We start from the raw sequence: 14,327 nt of genomic DNA, 5'->3' as shown, positions 1-14,327 counted from the left end.
AATAAAAAAGTGAAAGGTGTTTAGAAATGTTTGCAAAGTAATTAAAAATAAATAACTGAAATATTTACATAAGTATTCAGACCCTTTATCAGTACTTTGTTGTGGCACCTTTGGCAGCGATTACAGCCTCAAGTCTTCTGGGGTATGACGTTACAAGCTTGGCACACCTGTATTTGGGTAATTACTCCCATTCTTCTCTGCAGATCCTCTCAAGCTCTGTCAGGTTGGATGGGGAGCGCCAATGCACAGCTATTTTCAGGTCACTCCAGAGATGTGCGATCAGGTTCAAGTCCGGGCTCTGGCTGAGCCATTCAAGGACATTCAGACTTGTCTCAAAGCCACTCCTGCGTTGTCTTGGCTGTGTGCTTAGGGTCATTGTCCTGTTGGAAGGTGAACCTCCGCCTCAGTCTGAGGTCCAGAACGCTCTGGAGCAGGTTTTCATCAAGGATCTCTCTGTACTTTGCTCCGTTCATCTTTCCCTCGATCCTGACTAGTCTCCCAGTTCCTGCCGCTGAAAAACATCCCCACAGCATGATGCTGCTACCACCATGCTTCACCATAGGTATGGTATTGGCCAGGTGATGAACGGTGTTTGGTTTCTTCCAGACATGACACTTGGCATTCAGACCAAAGAGTTCAATCTTGATTTCATCAGACCAGAGAATCTTGTTTCTCATGGTCCGAGAGCCTTTTGGCAAACTCCAAGAAAGCTGTCATGTGCCTTTTACTGAGGAGTGGTTTCCGTCTGGTTATTCTACCATAAAGGCCTGATTGGTGGAGTGCTGCAGATATAGTTGTCCTTCTGGAAGGTTCTCCCATCTCCACAAAGGAACTCTGGAGCTCTGTCAGAGTGACCATCAAGTTCTTGGTCACCTCCCTGACCAAGGCCCTTTCCCCCGATTGCGGTATTGTGTGTTGTCATTCTGCGGTATTGTGTGTTGATTGATGATAAAAAAAAAAGAATTTAATGCATTTTAAAATAAGGCTGGAACATAACAAAATGTGGAAAAAGTGAAGGGGTCTGAATACTTTCTGATTGCATTGTATATACATTCAGAGATAAGCACCTTAAAAAATAAATCATAGAACAAAAACTCCCATGAAATAATCATGGATCAATAATAAACTGCAGGAGCAAAGGTCAAAGTGCTGGTAGAACTCAGTGGGTCAGACAGCATCTATGATGGGAAAGCCCATTCCCTCCATGGCTGCTGCCTGATGTGCCGAGGTCACCCAGCCTTTTGTTTTTTGTTCTATGTAATAATCATATTTGTTTCACCATACACACAGGAGACAAAGTGACATATCATCGATGACTATTGGTTCGGTTCGACTTTATCATCGGTTTGTCTATAACCTACTGGGCAAAAGAATAATTTCTTGCAGCAGCACTTACAATTTATTGCCTCTGTTATTTTCTTTAAAACATAATTGTCAAGTTAAACTTCTATGTCATTGGGTTAAATATTTAATACCATTAATAAAAGCAATATTTTGGTTTCAAAACTTGGGTGGGGTAGCATAAATTAGATTTAGATTTGCTGCAAATTTGATGGGAGTAATATTAATTGCCTAGGTACAGGTGCACAACCTTTTATCCGAAAGCCTTGGGACCAGACACTTTTCGTAATTCAGAATTTGTCGGTCTTCGGAATGGAATTTTTTTAGCGTAGATTTTAATGGCTGGCTCAGTGGTAGAGTGCTCGGCTCATATCCGCAAGGTCGCGAGTTTGCGCCTTGATCCTGGCAGTTACTCGATCGCGAGTTTGAGTCTTCAATGTCGTTTTTTCTTGCAGAATAAATGTTTGTATGAAATACAGTGTAGGAGAAGTGTACTGACTGTGTGGGCAGAACTTTGGAAGTGATTGCCCACCAGTCTAAAAAGCCGCTGTGTCTCCCTGTCCCTGGGATAGCAGGGGGCGATCAAACAGCACAATACCCCCCTCCCCCTCCAACTCCAGAGGAATCCGCTCCCCGATGGGCCGCTACCAAAGATCATAGAGGAGCTCCTCTATGATCTTTGGCCGCTACAGCGACAAGTGGCAGTTCGCCCACAGCCCGAGCTGCGCCCCCTCATCCGCCACCCCAAGAACAAGACGTACCTTGCACACCATCAGCTTCTGCCCCTACGTGTTCCTCTGGAGTTGGAGCGGGGCTGGGCTGGAGTTGCTGCTGGCTGTGGGTCTCTGGGATCTCCGTGCTTGCAGTGGGCCTGGGGGTCGGTGGGCGGCGGTGGGAGCTATGGACCTACGGACCTACCTCCGTGGAGCTAGCCAGCTTCGGAGCGTGGAGAGTTGCGGGGGCGAGCTGCTGCGACCCGACTCCGGTGGATGGTGACACCGGGAGCTCGCGGGTCTCCGGTGGGAGACTGCTTTGTGGGGCACCGGCAGCGGCGACTTCTCCCGCCCGAATTACGGGGTTGAGAGCAAACATCATAGAGGTTGAGAGTGACCTGGAGGGGGGGCCTTACAACGCCCGGCGCGGCTGTAAATTGCCGCGGACTTGCTAGCGCCCGCCAGGGGCTCCAACATCAAGACCGGGGCAGGGCCCTACATCTCCCGGCGTGGCTTTGAGTGGCCGCTCCCCGATGGGCCCCTACGACGCCCCGAGCTGCGCCCGTCATCCGCAACCCAGGTTCCTCTGTAGTTGGAGTGGGGCTGGGCTGGGCTGCTGTTGGCTGTGGGTCTCTGGGATCTCCGTGCTTGCGGTGGGCCTGGTGGTCGGTGTCCAATTGGTCCTGGCACGGTCCTGCTGCAATCGCCGACGTGAAGACAGTGCAAAGCCCCCGCGCCGGTGAAATGGGCGGGGAGCTGGAGAGGGGAGGGAAGGGGTCACACACATGGCCGGGAAGCAGAGGGGTGTAGGTGGGGTGATACTGAAGGGAGCGACAATCTGCTGCTGCCTGCCCCGCTGAGTTAAAAAGTTCCCACGCAAGACTCACGAAACACTGTATATCGTGAGTCTACCGTGGGAACTTTTTAATTCTGCGGGCAGGCAGCAGCATATTGTCAATTATTAACCCTCCCGCGCAATATACCCTCATCTTCTCTTTTATGAATGGGGATTTAGTTCCCCTTTCTTCGAGGACCGACCGGAGGTTCCGCTGTCACCTCTGCGGGCCGCCCTCGGTGAACGTTTTCAAGGACCTTTCTTCAAGGACCGAAAAAATGGCCGCTATTCGGAGGTTTTCGTTATTTGGATCTTCGGATAAAAGGTTGTGCACCTGTAGTATGAACCTACCTCATGATCATGATTGCGAAGCCCAATGCTGATAGAGCGACTAGCTCTCGAAATAACTGCTGTCATGGCATAAAGATTAATAAGAATATCGGCCACTTTCTTCACCACCAGTTGTTCTTCTACTATAGTCTGTAGAGAGAGGTACACATTATTCTATGACAGACTTATGCAAAACAAAATTCAAAGTTAACATTATTAGATCAAATATATAAAGATTTAGGTGGGTGAAATTCCTCCTATATTGACCACAACTAACTAATACAGGTGCACAACCTTTTATCCGAAATTCCGGAAACCGAAAAGCTCCAAAAACCGGACATTTTTTCCAGGATGTCGTCTGCACACCAAAGCTCGCGTTTGGCGCCAAACTTGACCCGAAACGACCCACGGTCAACCCAGGTCTGTACTACTGTAGCGGCTGCCTCCTCCCCAGACACCGGGGAGACACTTAAACATCTGTCAATCATTGCTTAAATGTTAGTCAATTAGTTTGGAGGGCTTTTATGTGAAGTAGGGGGGGAGGGGAGGTGAAGGGGGAAACTTTAATTCTTAGTCCCCTACCCGGTCGGAGAGGCGGGGAGCGGGCAATGCCTTACCGGGACGCCGTGCAGTAAGCTCCGGAGCGCTGTGGCCGCCGACTCCCAACATCGCGGAGCTGGGGCTGCGGGCGACCGGCCGCAGGAGGCGCCAGTTGTAGCTCCGACCCCGGCAACTCTACCCCTGGCTGCGCGGCGTTCCAAATCCAGCGCGGCCCGCGGCCGGACGCCCGCAGCCCCAGCTCCGCGATGTTGGGAGTCGGCGGCCACAGCGCTCCGGCGCTTACCGCACGGCGACCCGGTAAGGCATTGCCCGCTCCCCGCTTGTATCCTAGCGCTGTGGCCGCCGACTAAGAATTAAAGTTTCCCCCTTCACCCCCCCCACCACATAAGATCCCTCCAAACTAACTGACTAACATTTAAGCAATGATTTACAGTGATTCCCCGGTCTCCGGGGAGGAGGCAGCCGCTCCAGACATTTCAAGCCGCCCGCGCTACCTACCTAATCTACGCTAAAAATCTTCCATTCCGAAATCCGAAAAATTCCGAAATCCGAGAAGTGTCTGGTCCCAAGGCTTTCGGATAAAAGGTTGTGTACCTGTAGTACTTATATTTCATGACTATTCGCTCTCTTAGTTAATTCGCATTTAATCAAATCATTATTTTGAAATCCTCACCTTCATTGTCATTTATACTTAAACTAACCCAACTCTCTGACTTACAATGATATTAGATTAGGATTCAAACTAGTAATTCTCCTCTTGATCTTGTCCAGTAACACTCATGCAGAATAGTATTTCTTGGGCAAATTAAGGAAAGGCAAAATAAACAAGGTGGTACAATTCTAAACTAAATCCAGAAACACAGGGCTATGTGTATATGTGCATAGTTACTGTAGTTAGTTAACAAAAAGCCCATGGGTACCTGTTGTTTGTAAATAGAGGCAGAAAGGAAAACAGTCCTACATTACAAGTAAGTAATGTGCATTGGGAATCACCTTTGATGACAAGATGGACCTTTCTCCATCTCAGTCACAGCCCACAGAACAGTTAGAACAGTACAGTAAAGAAATTGGCCCATCAGCTCACATCTGTGCGAAATATGATGCCAAGTTAATCTCCTCAGCTTCTACATGATCCATATCACTCCATTCCTTGCATAGTTCTGTTTATGGATTTTGTGGAGAAGACAAAACAGGGCCGTGCAGGGCTGGGTAACGATAATGTTGGGAGGCTGTGGAGGATAGACAACCAGAAGTGATAAAATCAGAAATGGTCTGAGATTATGGCCTGATGCATATCTAGGGGGCCATGGTCCAAGGATAAGTAGAAGGGGGTGTCCGAGAGCTGGCGCCTGGGTGTGCCAGGGCAGTTTGCCGCCACCTCAGTCTGAAGAAGGGTCTCGACCCGAAACGTCACCCATTCCTTCTAATCAGAGAAGCTGCCTGTCCCGCTGAGTTAGTCCAACATTTTGTGTCTATCTTCAGTGTAAGCCAGCATTTGCAGTCCCTTCCTACACAAGCCAGTGTTGAAGATGGGCTGTTGATGTATTTCAATCAAAAATGGCACAGAATGGGAGTGTAGCAGAGTAGGGGTGGCTGAGCGGAAAATCAGTGACCAGCTACAGAATTGGGCAAGCTAAGGTCAAAGCCAAGTGTCAGTCAGATATATTCACAAGACATTATTTCAGCACTTCAGCTCATCATGCGTATATTTCTTAAAACTAACAGGAAGCTAAATTTTATGAATTTGGTTTTAAAACATTATCAAAAGTACAATTCAGTGGTGAATTCATGTAATATCTTCATGAAATCACTTTAGTCTGGACTGATCAGTTTGAAGCTCTACACTATAGCAAAGATGCTGAGGAAATAAATAAGGAACAGTACAGATCATTATTATAACTAAGGATACAGTTAAGAATAAACTACACAGGTGGACTGCAGCCACATAGGCAGGGCAACGACAGCTGAATTTCTTCTTTATGTTAATAAACCACCTAGGTTTTTATTGATAATCTTGTAGTTTCAGGGTTACCATTATTAATTTCCTTTCCTAATTAAATTCCTAAACTGCCATGGTTAGGGATTTGAAACAGTGGAATAATATTGCAAATCTCTGCATGTTCGTCCAATAATATAATCATTACACACGTTGGATATTGCCTTGTGAAAGACGACACAAATGAAAAGTGAGAACTATTCTCATGAGAAAAGGGATTACAGGGTAATCTTAGGGTGGTATTGAAAATTATCGAGTACCTGTGACCATAGATCATATAAATCCCTCCAATGACAGTCTGATATTTGGCCACCCAGATTAATGACAAGCTTTATAAAGCAAGACAAACATGACGAATGAATTCCTGTTACCAGTGGTTGGATTAGGCACCATTCTCAACATTTTAGATGGAATATTGTTGGGTTGATGGATGTTGATGAAGAATTTTATGATTAAAATGGTCATAAAGGATTGAATCTTCTATTCGTGTGAATGCCAAATACCAAAATGTAATGTTACAACCCAAAACCATAAATTTTACATCGCTCTAGTGAAATGAAGATAAAGTCATTTTAAAAGGTACAATTCACAGCAGGTCTCCAGGAATATTGATTTTCTCAAAAAGAATCAAGTCAAGCTATGTTAAATCTTTAACAATTGATGAAATTCCAGCCCCAGAGTATAAGAGCTGCATAATCTAGCTCTGTGTATATGAGGCAATGAACACACCCAGATCAATTGGTGTTAGATTTATTTCTATTTCCACATTCCACATGGGCAAAGCTTTTGTGTCCTTTTGATCTACCTTGAGATCAGGTTTTTTTTGTTTTGAGCACAAAACAGTAGAAAATCTAAATGAAACCAAGAGTTAAAATGTTTGAGTCAACCTGTTTTAGTGATGTTGATGGAAGGGTAAAAATCGGCTGTGACACTGGGTTAACTGGTGTTCTTTGAAATAATACAGGAACAAATGGGCCTCAGTCATCCAGGGTGGAGCACCTCTAACAGTGCAGCAATTCTTTAGTTCTATGTTGGATGGTCAGCCTACATCATGTGCTCAAATTCCTGAAGGAGGACCATTCAATATTACTCTGTCACCATGTGTTCTATGGAAATTAATGTTAATTCCCTCTTTATATTTATCCTGGAACATCAGCCAGGTAATGGTAGTAGTCCCAGTCAGCCACATAGTAATTTTGTGATTTTAATTCTCTTACAGAAACTATTCAGCTTTCTCAATTGACAATTGACCGACCTGGATCTCACCGTCTCCATCACAGGAGACAGACTATTGACCGACATTTACTACAAACCTACTGACACCCATAGCTATCTAGACTATACTTCTTCCCACCCTGCTTCCTGTAAAGACTATATCCCCTACTCTCAATTTCTCTGTCTATGCCGCATCTGAGCCCAGGATGAGGTTTTCCATTCTAGATGGGGGCGCCGGGGAGATGGCAGCCCTGCCGGCAGTCTGTTTGTCTTTTCACTCTTTTGTTATTTTTTAGTTTGTTCAAAGTTTTGTTTTAATGTTCTTTTGTTTGTTTTATGTGGGGGGTGGGGGGAGGGGATCGGAGGAAACTTTTTTTCAAGTTCCTACCTTGCCGGAGATGTGATTATTTTTTGGATCACATTCTCCGGGTCTGCGGCCTTCCATCGATGGAGCTGGAGGCCTCCTCGGACTGTCGTGAGCCCCACCGCGATCGCAGACTTAACATTTTTGGATCACTTAACGCTGATCCCTTGCCTGGGATCGCTCCCACCGCGGACTTTAAACATCAAGAGCTTGCAGTCTTCGGGAGAGGCTAGTCGGGAGCTTCAACATCGCGGAAGGTTCGACCATCCCCGACGCGAGGTTCGATCGCCCGGCCCGGGGGAGCTGACATCCCCCCCGATGCGGGAGCTTGATCGCCTCGACATGGAGGGCCTGAACGCCGCCGGCTACGGGAGTCAAGATCGTCCCATCAACGGGGTTTCAAGGCCCACGACCGAGGAAGAACTAAGGGAAGGACTTGAACATTATTTTGCCCTCTATCACAGTGAGGAATGTGTAGGAGTTACTGTGGTGGATGTTCATGTTAAAATGTGTTTTTGAGTGTTCTGTTAATTTGTATGACTGACCTGGCCAATGAAATTCCTCGTATATGTTGCAAAACATACTTGGCGAATAAAGTGTGATACTGATTCTGATTCTAGATCATTGGAGATGTCCTCATTCTTTAGGAAACGGGGGTTCTCCTCTTCCATTATAGATGAGGCGCTCACTAGGGTTTCCTCGATATCCCGCAGCTCTGCTCTTGCTCCCCCTCCCCCCATTCGCAACAAGGACAGAGTCCCCCTTGTCCTCACATTCCACCCTATCAGCCGTCGCATACAGCATATAATCCTCCAACATTTTCGCCATCTGCAATGGGATCCCACTACTGGCCACATCTTCAGATCTCCACCCCTTTCTGCTTTCCGCAGAGTGTTCCCTCTGCAACTCCTTGGTTAACTCGTCCCTTCCCACCGAAACCAGCCCCTCCCCAGGTACCTTCCCCTGCAACCACAGGAGATGCAACCCCTGTCCCTTTACCTCCCTCCTCGACTCCATCCAAGGACCCCAACAGTCTTTTCAGCTGAGGCAGAGGTTCACTTGTACCTCCTCCAACCTAATCTACTGTATCCGCTGTTCTAGGTGTCAACTTCTGTACATCGGCGAGACCAAGCGAAGGCTCGGCAATCACGCTGAACACCTCCGCTCAGTCTGCCAAACTACCTGATTTCTCGGTTGCTCAGCACATTAACTCCCCCTCCCATTCCCAATCTGACCTTTCTGTCCTCGGCCTCCTCCATTTGTAAGAGTGAGACCCAGCGCAAGTTGGAGGAACAGCACCTCATATTTCACTTGGGTAGCTTACACCCAATGAACATTGACTTCTCTAACTTCAAATAGCCCTTGCTTTTACTCTCTCACCATCTCCTCCCCCTTCCCAGTTCTCCCACCTATCTTACTGTCTCCGACTACATTCTATCTCTGTCCTGCCCACTCCCCTGACATCAGTCTGAAGAAGGGTCTCGACCCGAAATGTCACCCATTCATTCTCTCCACAGATGCTGCCAGTCCCACTGAGTTACTCCATCATTTTGTGTCTACCTTCAGCTTTCTCAAGTTCACCAGCATTCATTATTTAACATTTATGCTTAAAATTCTAACTTGCTTTTCCTTTTCCCGTTGACCAGGCTCTAATGATCGCTGGACAATATATTCTGAAGTAAAATCAGTCAGAACCAGAGGAATGTATCAACTCCACTGATATTTTTTCCATTCTTCATAAGCACGAGTTCTCATCCAGTTTGAAATACCACTGCAGTTTTGTTATAATAATTCGAACTCAAATGTTTTTGTACATCTTGCACACCAGGGACACACATTTTGTGACCTGCAAGATAACAGTGATGGATTTCAGACCCGTTCAATGTGGGAATGAGAAAGATAAAGAAAATAATTCTTGCAAACTATGTAAGGTGTAGAGGCGGGAGTGATAACAATATTATCTATAAACAGGTCTATCATCCAGAAAAACATGCATTGGTTATGTAAAAGGAACAGTTTATGAGAGAAATAAAAGCAAGCCATCAAGTCCTTGACAGCTCAGTCAATTCTGTCAATTCCACAGCCCAACTAATTTCACTTAAAATTTCACATAAAAGCCTATTATTTTATTAATATCCACTCGGATTCTCCAACTACCCACCTACACAACGGGCAATTTTCAATAAACAGTTAACTAACAAGCAACACATCTTTGAGATGTGGGAGGAAATCAATGCACTCTAGAGAAACACACATGGTCACAGGGAGAACTTGCAACTTTATTGCAAACAGTACTGAAGGTTAGAAATGAACTCAGTTTACAGGAGCTGTGTCACATTTGCAATACTTGCAGCACCACTGCACTTTCCACTTACTACCTGACTCCCTGAATTATTCAATTTCCTATGAATGCCAGTCATGTAAGAGACACTAGTTCCGCTAATGTCCTTCCACCTGTTTTAAAGCTAGGTGGGAATGTCCTGTCTAGACGAATCTGAAGCTCGGTAACCAAATGGTTGATTAACCTTTCATGGATGGTATTTGAAAACATATGAAGAGCGTTTGAAGGCACTAGTCCTGTACTTGTTTAGAAGGATGAGGGGTCACCTAATTGAAACCTAGAGAGTTACCGAATAGTGAAAGGCCTGGAATTTCTTTAGTGGGAAGATGGCAAATCTGTGGAATTCATTGCCACATAAGGCTGTGCAGGCCAAGTCAATGGGTATTTTTAGGGCGGTGATTGACAGATTCCTGATTAGTAAGGGTGTCAGGGGCTATGGAGAGAAGGCAGGAGAATGGATTTGAGAGGGAAAGATAGATCAGCCATGATGGAATGGCGTAGACATGAGGGGTCGAATGGCTTAATTATGCTCCTATCATTTATGAATTTATGAAATGCTTGACTTTGGGTTAGCATGACAAACACAAAGAACCTTTGGATGCACTTATCTCATATTTTCTGCTCCATCCTAGCCTGAAGCAATTGCACATTCCAAAAAAAAATGCATTCATGCAGAACCATCCATGAACCACTGTTGGGTGGCCGAACAGGAAACAGTACATGCTTTTTTTACCAAAAAAAAGACACAAAGACCCAAGGTGTATTAGAGACGGGTTCCTAGAACAGTATGTCACCGAACCGACAAGGGGGGAGGCAATCTTGGATCTGGTCCTGTGTAATGAAGCAGGATTAATTAAAAATGTCATAGTTAGGGACTCGTTGGGAACAAGTGACCACAATATGGTCGAATTCCATATTCAAATAGAAGGGGAGCAGGTTGAAACTCAGGCTAGGGTGCTTAGTCTAAATAAGGGGGATTATGAAGGTATGAGGACTGAGCTGATCAAAGTTGACTGGGATAGCAGACTCAAGAATAAGACGGTACATGAGCAGTGGTGTACGTTTAAGGGTATACTGTATAACCTTCAAGAAAAATTTATTCCTATGAAGAAAAAAAGGGGTAAGGGTAAGAACAGTCAGCCATGGCTCAGTAAAACTATAAAGGATAGTATTCGGCTGAAGGCAAGGGCATATAAGGTAGCCAGAGATAGTGGGAGGGTAGAGGATTGGGAAGCATTTAAAGGTCAGCAAAAAATAACTAAGAGATTAATTAAGACGGGGAAAATAGACTATGAAAGGAATTTAGCGAACAACATAAAAACTAATAGTAAGAGTTTTTATAGCTATATAAAAAGAAAAAGGGTGGCTAAGGTGAACGTTGGTCCATTGGAGGGTGAGACTGGAGAGTTGTTGGTGGGGAACATGGAAATGGCAAAGGCATTAAACGAGTATTTTGTATCAGTCTTCACCATAGAAGACACAAAAAATATTCCAACGCTGGATAAACAGGGGGCGGTAGGAATGGAGGAGCTAAATACTATTAAGATCACCAAGGAGGTGGTATTAGGGAAATTAATGAGACTGAAGGAGGATAAATCCCCTGGGCCTGATGGATTACATCCAAGGGTCTTGAGGGAGATAGCGGTGGGGATTGTGGATGCATTGGTGATAATTTTCCAAAACTCCCTGGAGGCAGGAACGGTCCCAGTGGATTGGAAAATGGCCAATGTAACACCTATATTTAAAAAAGGAAGTAAACAGAAGGCGGGTAACTATAGACCGGTTAGTCTAACATCGGTGGTGGGTAAAATGTTAGAGACAATTATTAAAGAAACACTAACGGGGCACTTGGATAAACATGACTTCATCGGACAGAACCAGCATGGTTTTGTGAAGGGGAAGTCCTGTTTAACGAATCTGCTCGAATTCTTTGAGGAAGTAACAACCCGGGTGGATAAAGGGGAACCGGTGGATGTGGTATACTTGGACTTCCAAAAGGCTTTTGACAAGGTGCCACATAAGAGACTATTGCTAAAAATAAAAAATTATGGGATTGGGGGTAATATATTAGCATGGGTAGAGGATTGGCTAACAAATAGGAAGCAGAGAGTGGGGATAAATGGTTCATACTCGGGATGGCAACCGGTAACTAGCGGGGTTCCGCAAGGGTCGGTGCTGGGACCCCAGTTGTTCACAATTTATATAAATGATTTGGAGGAGGGAACCAAGTGTAATATATCAAAATTTGCGGACGATACAAAAATGGGAGGAAAAGTAGGGGATGAGGAGGATAGGAAGAGTCTGCAAAAGGATATAGATAAGCTAGGTGAGTGGGCAACAACTTGGCAGATGAAATTTAATACTAATAAATGTGAAGTCATTCACTTTGGGAAAAAAAATGATAGGGCAAGTTATTTTCTAAATGAGGAGGAGCTGCGTTGTAATGCAACGCAAAGGGATTTAGGGGTATTAGTACATGAATCACTAAAAGTTAGTATGCAGGTGCAGCAAGCAATCAGGAAGGCCAATGGAGTTTTGGCCTTTATTGCTAGGGGGATTGAGTATAAAAACACGGAGGTCTTGCTGCAGCTGTACACAGTATTAGTGAGACCACATTTGGAATACTGTGTACAGTTCTGGGGTCCATACTTAAGAAAGGATGTACTAGCCCTGGAGGCAGTGCAGCGAAGGTTTACAAGATTAATTCCTGCAATGAGGGGATTGACATATGAGGAAAGGTTAAGTAGGCTGGAACTCTACTCTTTGGAGTTTAGAAGAATGAGAGGCGATCTCATTGAAACATATAAGATCGTGAGGGGCCTTGATCGGGTGGATGCACCGAGGATGTTCCCAATGATCGGGGAAACTAGAACTAGGGGACATAGTTGCAGAATAAGGGGGGGCTCTTTTAAAACTGAGATGAGGAAGAACTTCTTCACCCAGAGGGTGGTTAATTTATGGAATTCACTGCCCCAGGGAGCAGTGGAAGCAGAAACTTTAAATATATTTAAGACTAAAATAGATGGTTTTTTAGCTGCCAAGGGGATAAGGGGCTACGGGGAGAGGGCAGGGATATGGACCTAGGTATGGTTAGTATAGTAAGACCTGAGTGATCTCCTGGACAAGTGTCGATCGCCTGGATTGGGGTCGGAGAGGAATTTCCCGGATTTTTTTCCCGAATTGGACCTGGGTTTTTATCCGTTTTTTTGCCTCCCCCAGGAGATCGCGAGGTTCTTGGGGTGGAGAGGGGTGATAGCGGTATAAAGGGGAGGGTAGTGTCTTGTGTTCTGTGTCTTGTGTCTACTGTTTGTGGGTAAGTGTGTCTGTTTAGTGTTCAGCCATGAGCGAATGGCGGTGCGGGCTCGACGGACCTGGTGGTCTACTCTCGCACCTACTTTCTATGTTTCTATCTATGTGCTGGCGTAACCCGGCGGGTCAAGCACCATCTTTGAAGTACATGGATAGGTGACGTTTTGGGTCAGGACCCTTATTCAGACTCGAAACATTGCCAATTACTGTTCTCCATTGATGCTGCCTGGCCCCCTGAGTTACTCCAGTACTTTGTGTCTTTTTTCCCCTCATCTAATCTCCCTGCTCTTGTTGACTCCTTACCAGATTCTGCACTATAAACACAGTCAGGTGAAGAAATACTGAACTCCTACAACTGAAATGCACCTAATAACTCATGAACAGAGGTATGCTTACAACAAATGATTATTGAACAATGCTGAGTGAAGCTAGAGCTGCCACAGAGTAAAGTAAACCACAGAATAACAAGGTTTCGGCCCGAAGCGTTGCCTATTTCCTTCGCTCCATAGATGCTGAGTTTCTCCAGCATTTTTGTCTACCATAGAATAACAGTTCTGCTTGGCAAAATGGCACATTTATTGTTTGCAAGATAATTCCTAGCAGGCAAGTGCACATTCACTCTCTGAAATTAGTATTTTTTAAAAAATATAAAAATGCGATTTTTTTGCATATCGACAAAACAACAAAATAACACATACACCTTAAAGTTTTACATTTCTGTGTCCCCTATTTACTGGTCCTCGTTCCACTTTTTCATTGCAATCACGCTTTTAATCATGAATCCTCATGTTCAGATTTAAATGCTAAAAAAGATGCAGTGGAACTTGGACATCTCAAAATAAATCTGTTTTACAGGTTGTAACCAATAGATGGCACTTTCCTGGAGCAAATGCTTTCCTCAATACCTAAAATGTTGGCCGTCTAAAATGATGTCTGTCTTAGAAAGGATTTCCCATTTAATTCAGAATTAAACTCATGTTTAACAAGTGGGCGGCACGGTGGCGTAGCGGTTGAGTTACTGCCTTACAGCGCAAGAGACCCAGGTTGAATCCTGACTAAGGATGCAGTCTTGTACGGAGTTTGTACGTTGTCCCCATGATCTGCGTGGATTTTCTCCGAGATCTTCGGTTTTCTCCCACACTCCAAATACGTACAGGTTTGTTGATTATTTGACTTGGTATAAATGTAAAATTGTCCCTACTGTGTGTAGGATAGTGTTAGTGTACGGGGATCGCTGGTCGGTGCGGACTCTGGGCTGAAGGATCTGTTTGCGTGCTGTATCTCTTAACTAAACGTTAGAGATTTACTTAATCAAGATAAAT

The 14,327-nt window shown here is 45.0% G+C and overlaps 1 protein-coding gene across 3 annotated transcripts in view; it reads right to left on the bottom strand.

Annotated features, from left to right (window-relative positions):
- acad9 (acyl-CoA dehydrogenase family member 9) overlaps positions 1 to 14,327 on the bottom strand; it is a 61,796-nt gene that overhangs the window by 8,166 nt on the left and 39,303 nt on the right. For 2 of the 3 annotated variants that reach the window (XM_033037211.1, XM_033037213.1), the window contains one exon: positions 3,241 to 3,369. The exons of the other annotated variant lie outside the window; for it this stretch is intronic. In XM_033037211.1, coding sequence (XP_032893102.1) covers positions 3,241 to 3,369 — 129 coding nt within the window. The remainder of the gene's footprint in view (positions 1 to 3,240; positions 3,370 to 14,327) is intronic. 3 annotated transcript variants of the gene reach the window in all.

Source organism: Amblyraja radiata, chromosome 18, assembly GCF_010909765.2.
Source record: "Amblyraja radiata isolate CabotCenter1 chromosome 18, sAmbRad1.1.pri, whole genome shotgun sequence".
Taxonomy (NCBI): Eukaryota; Metazoa; Chordata; class Chondrichthyes; order Rajiformes; family Rajidae; genus Amblyraja; species Amblyraja radiata.
This window is presented reverse-complemented; position numbering and strand designations above follow the sequence as displayed.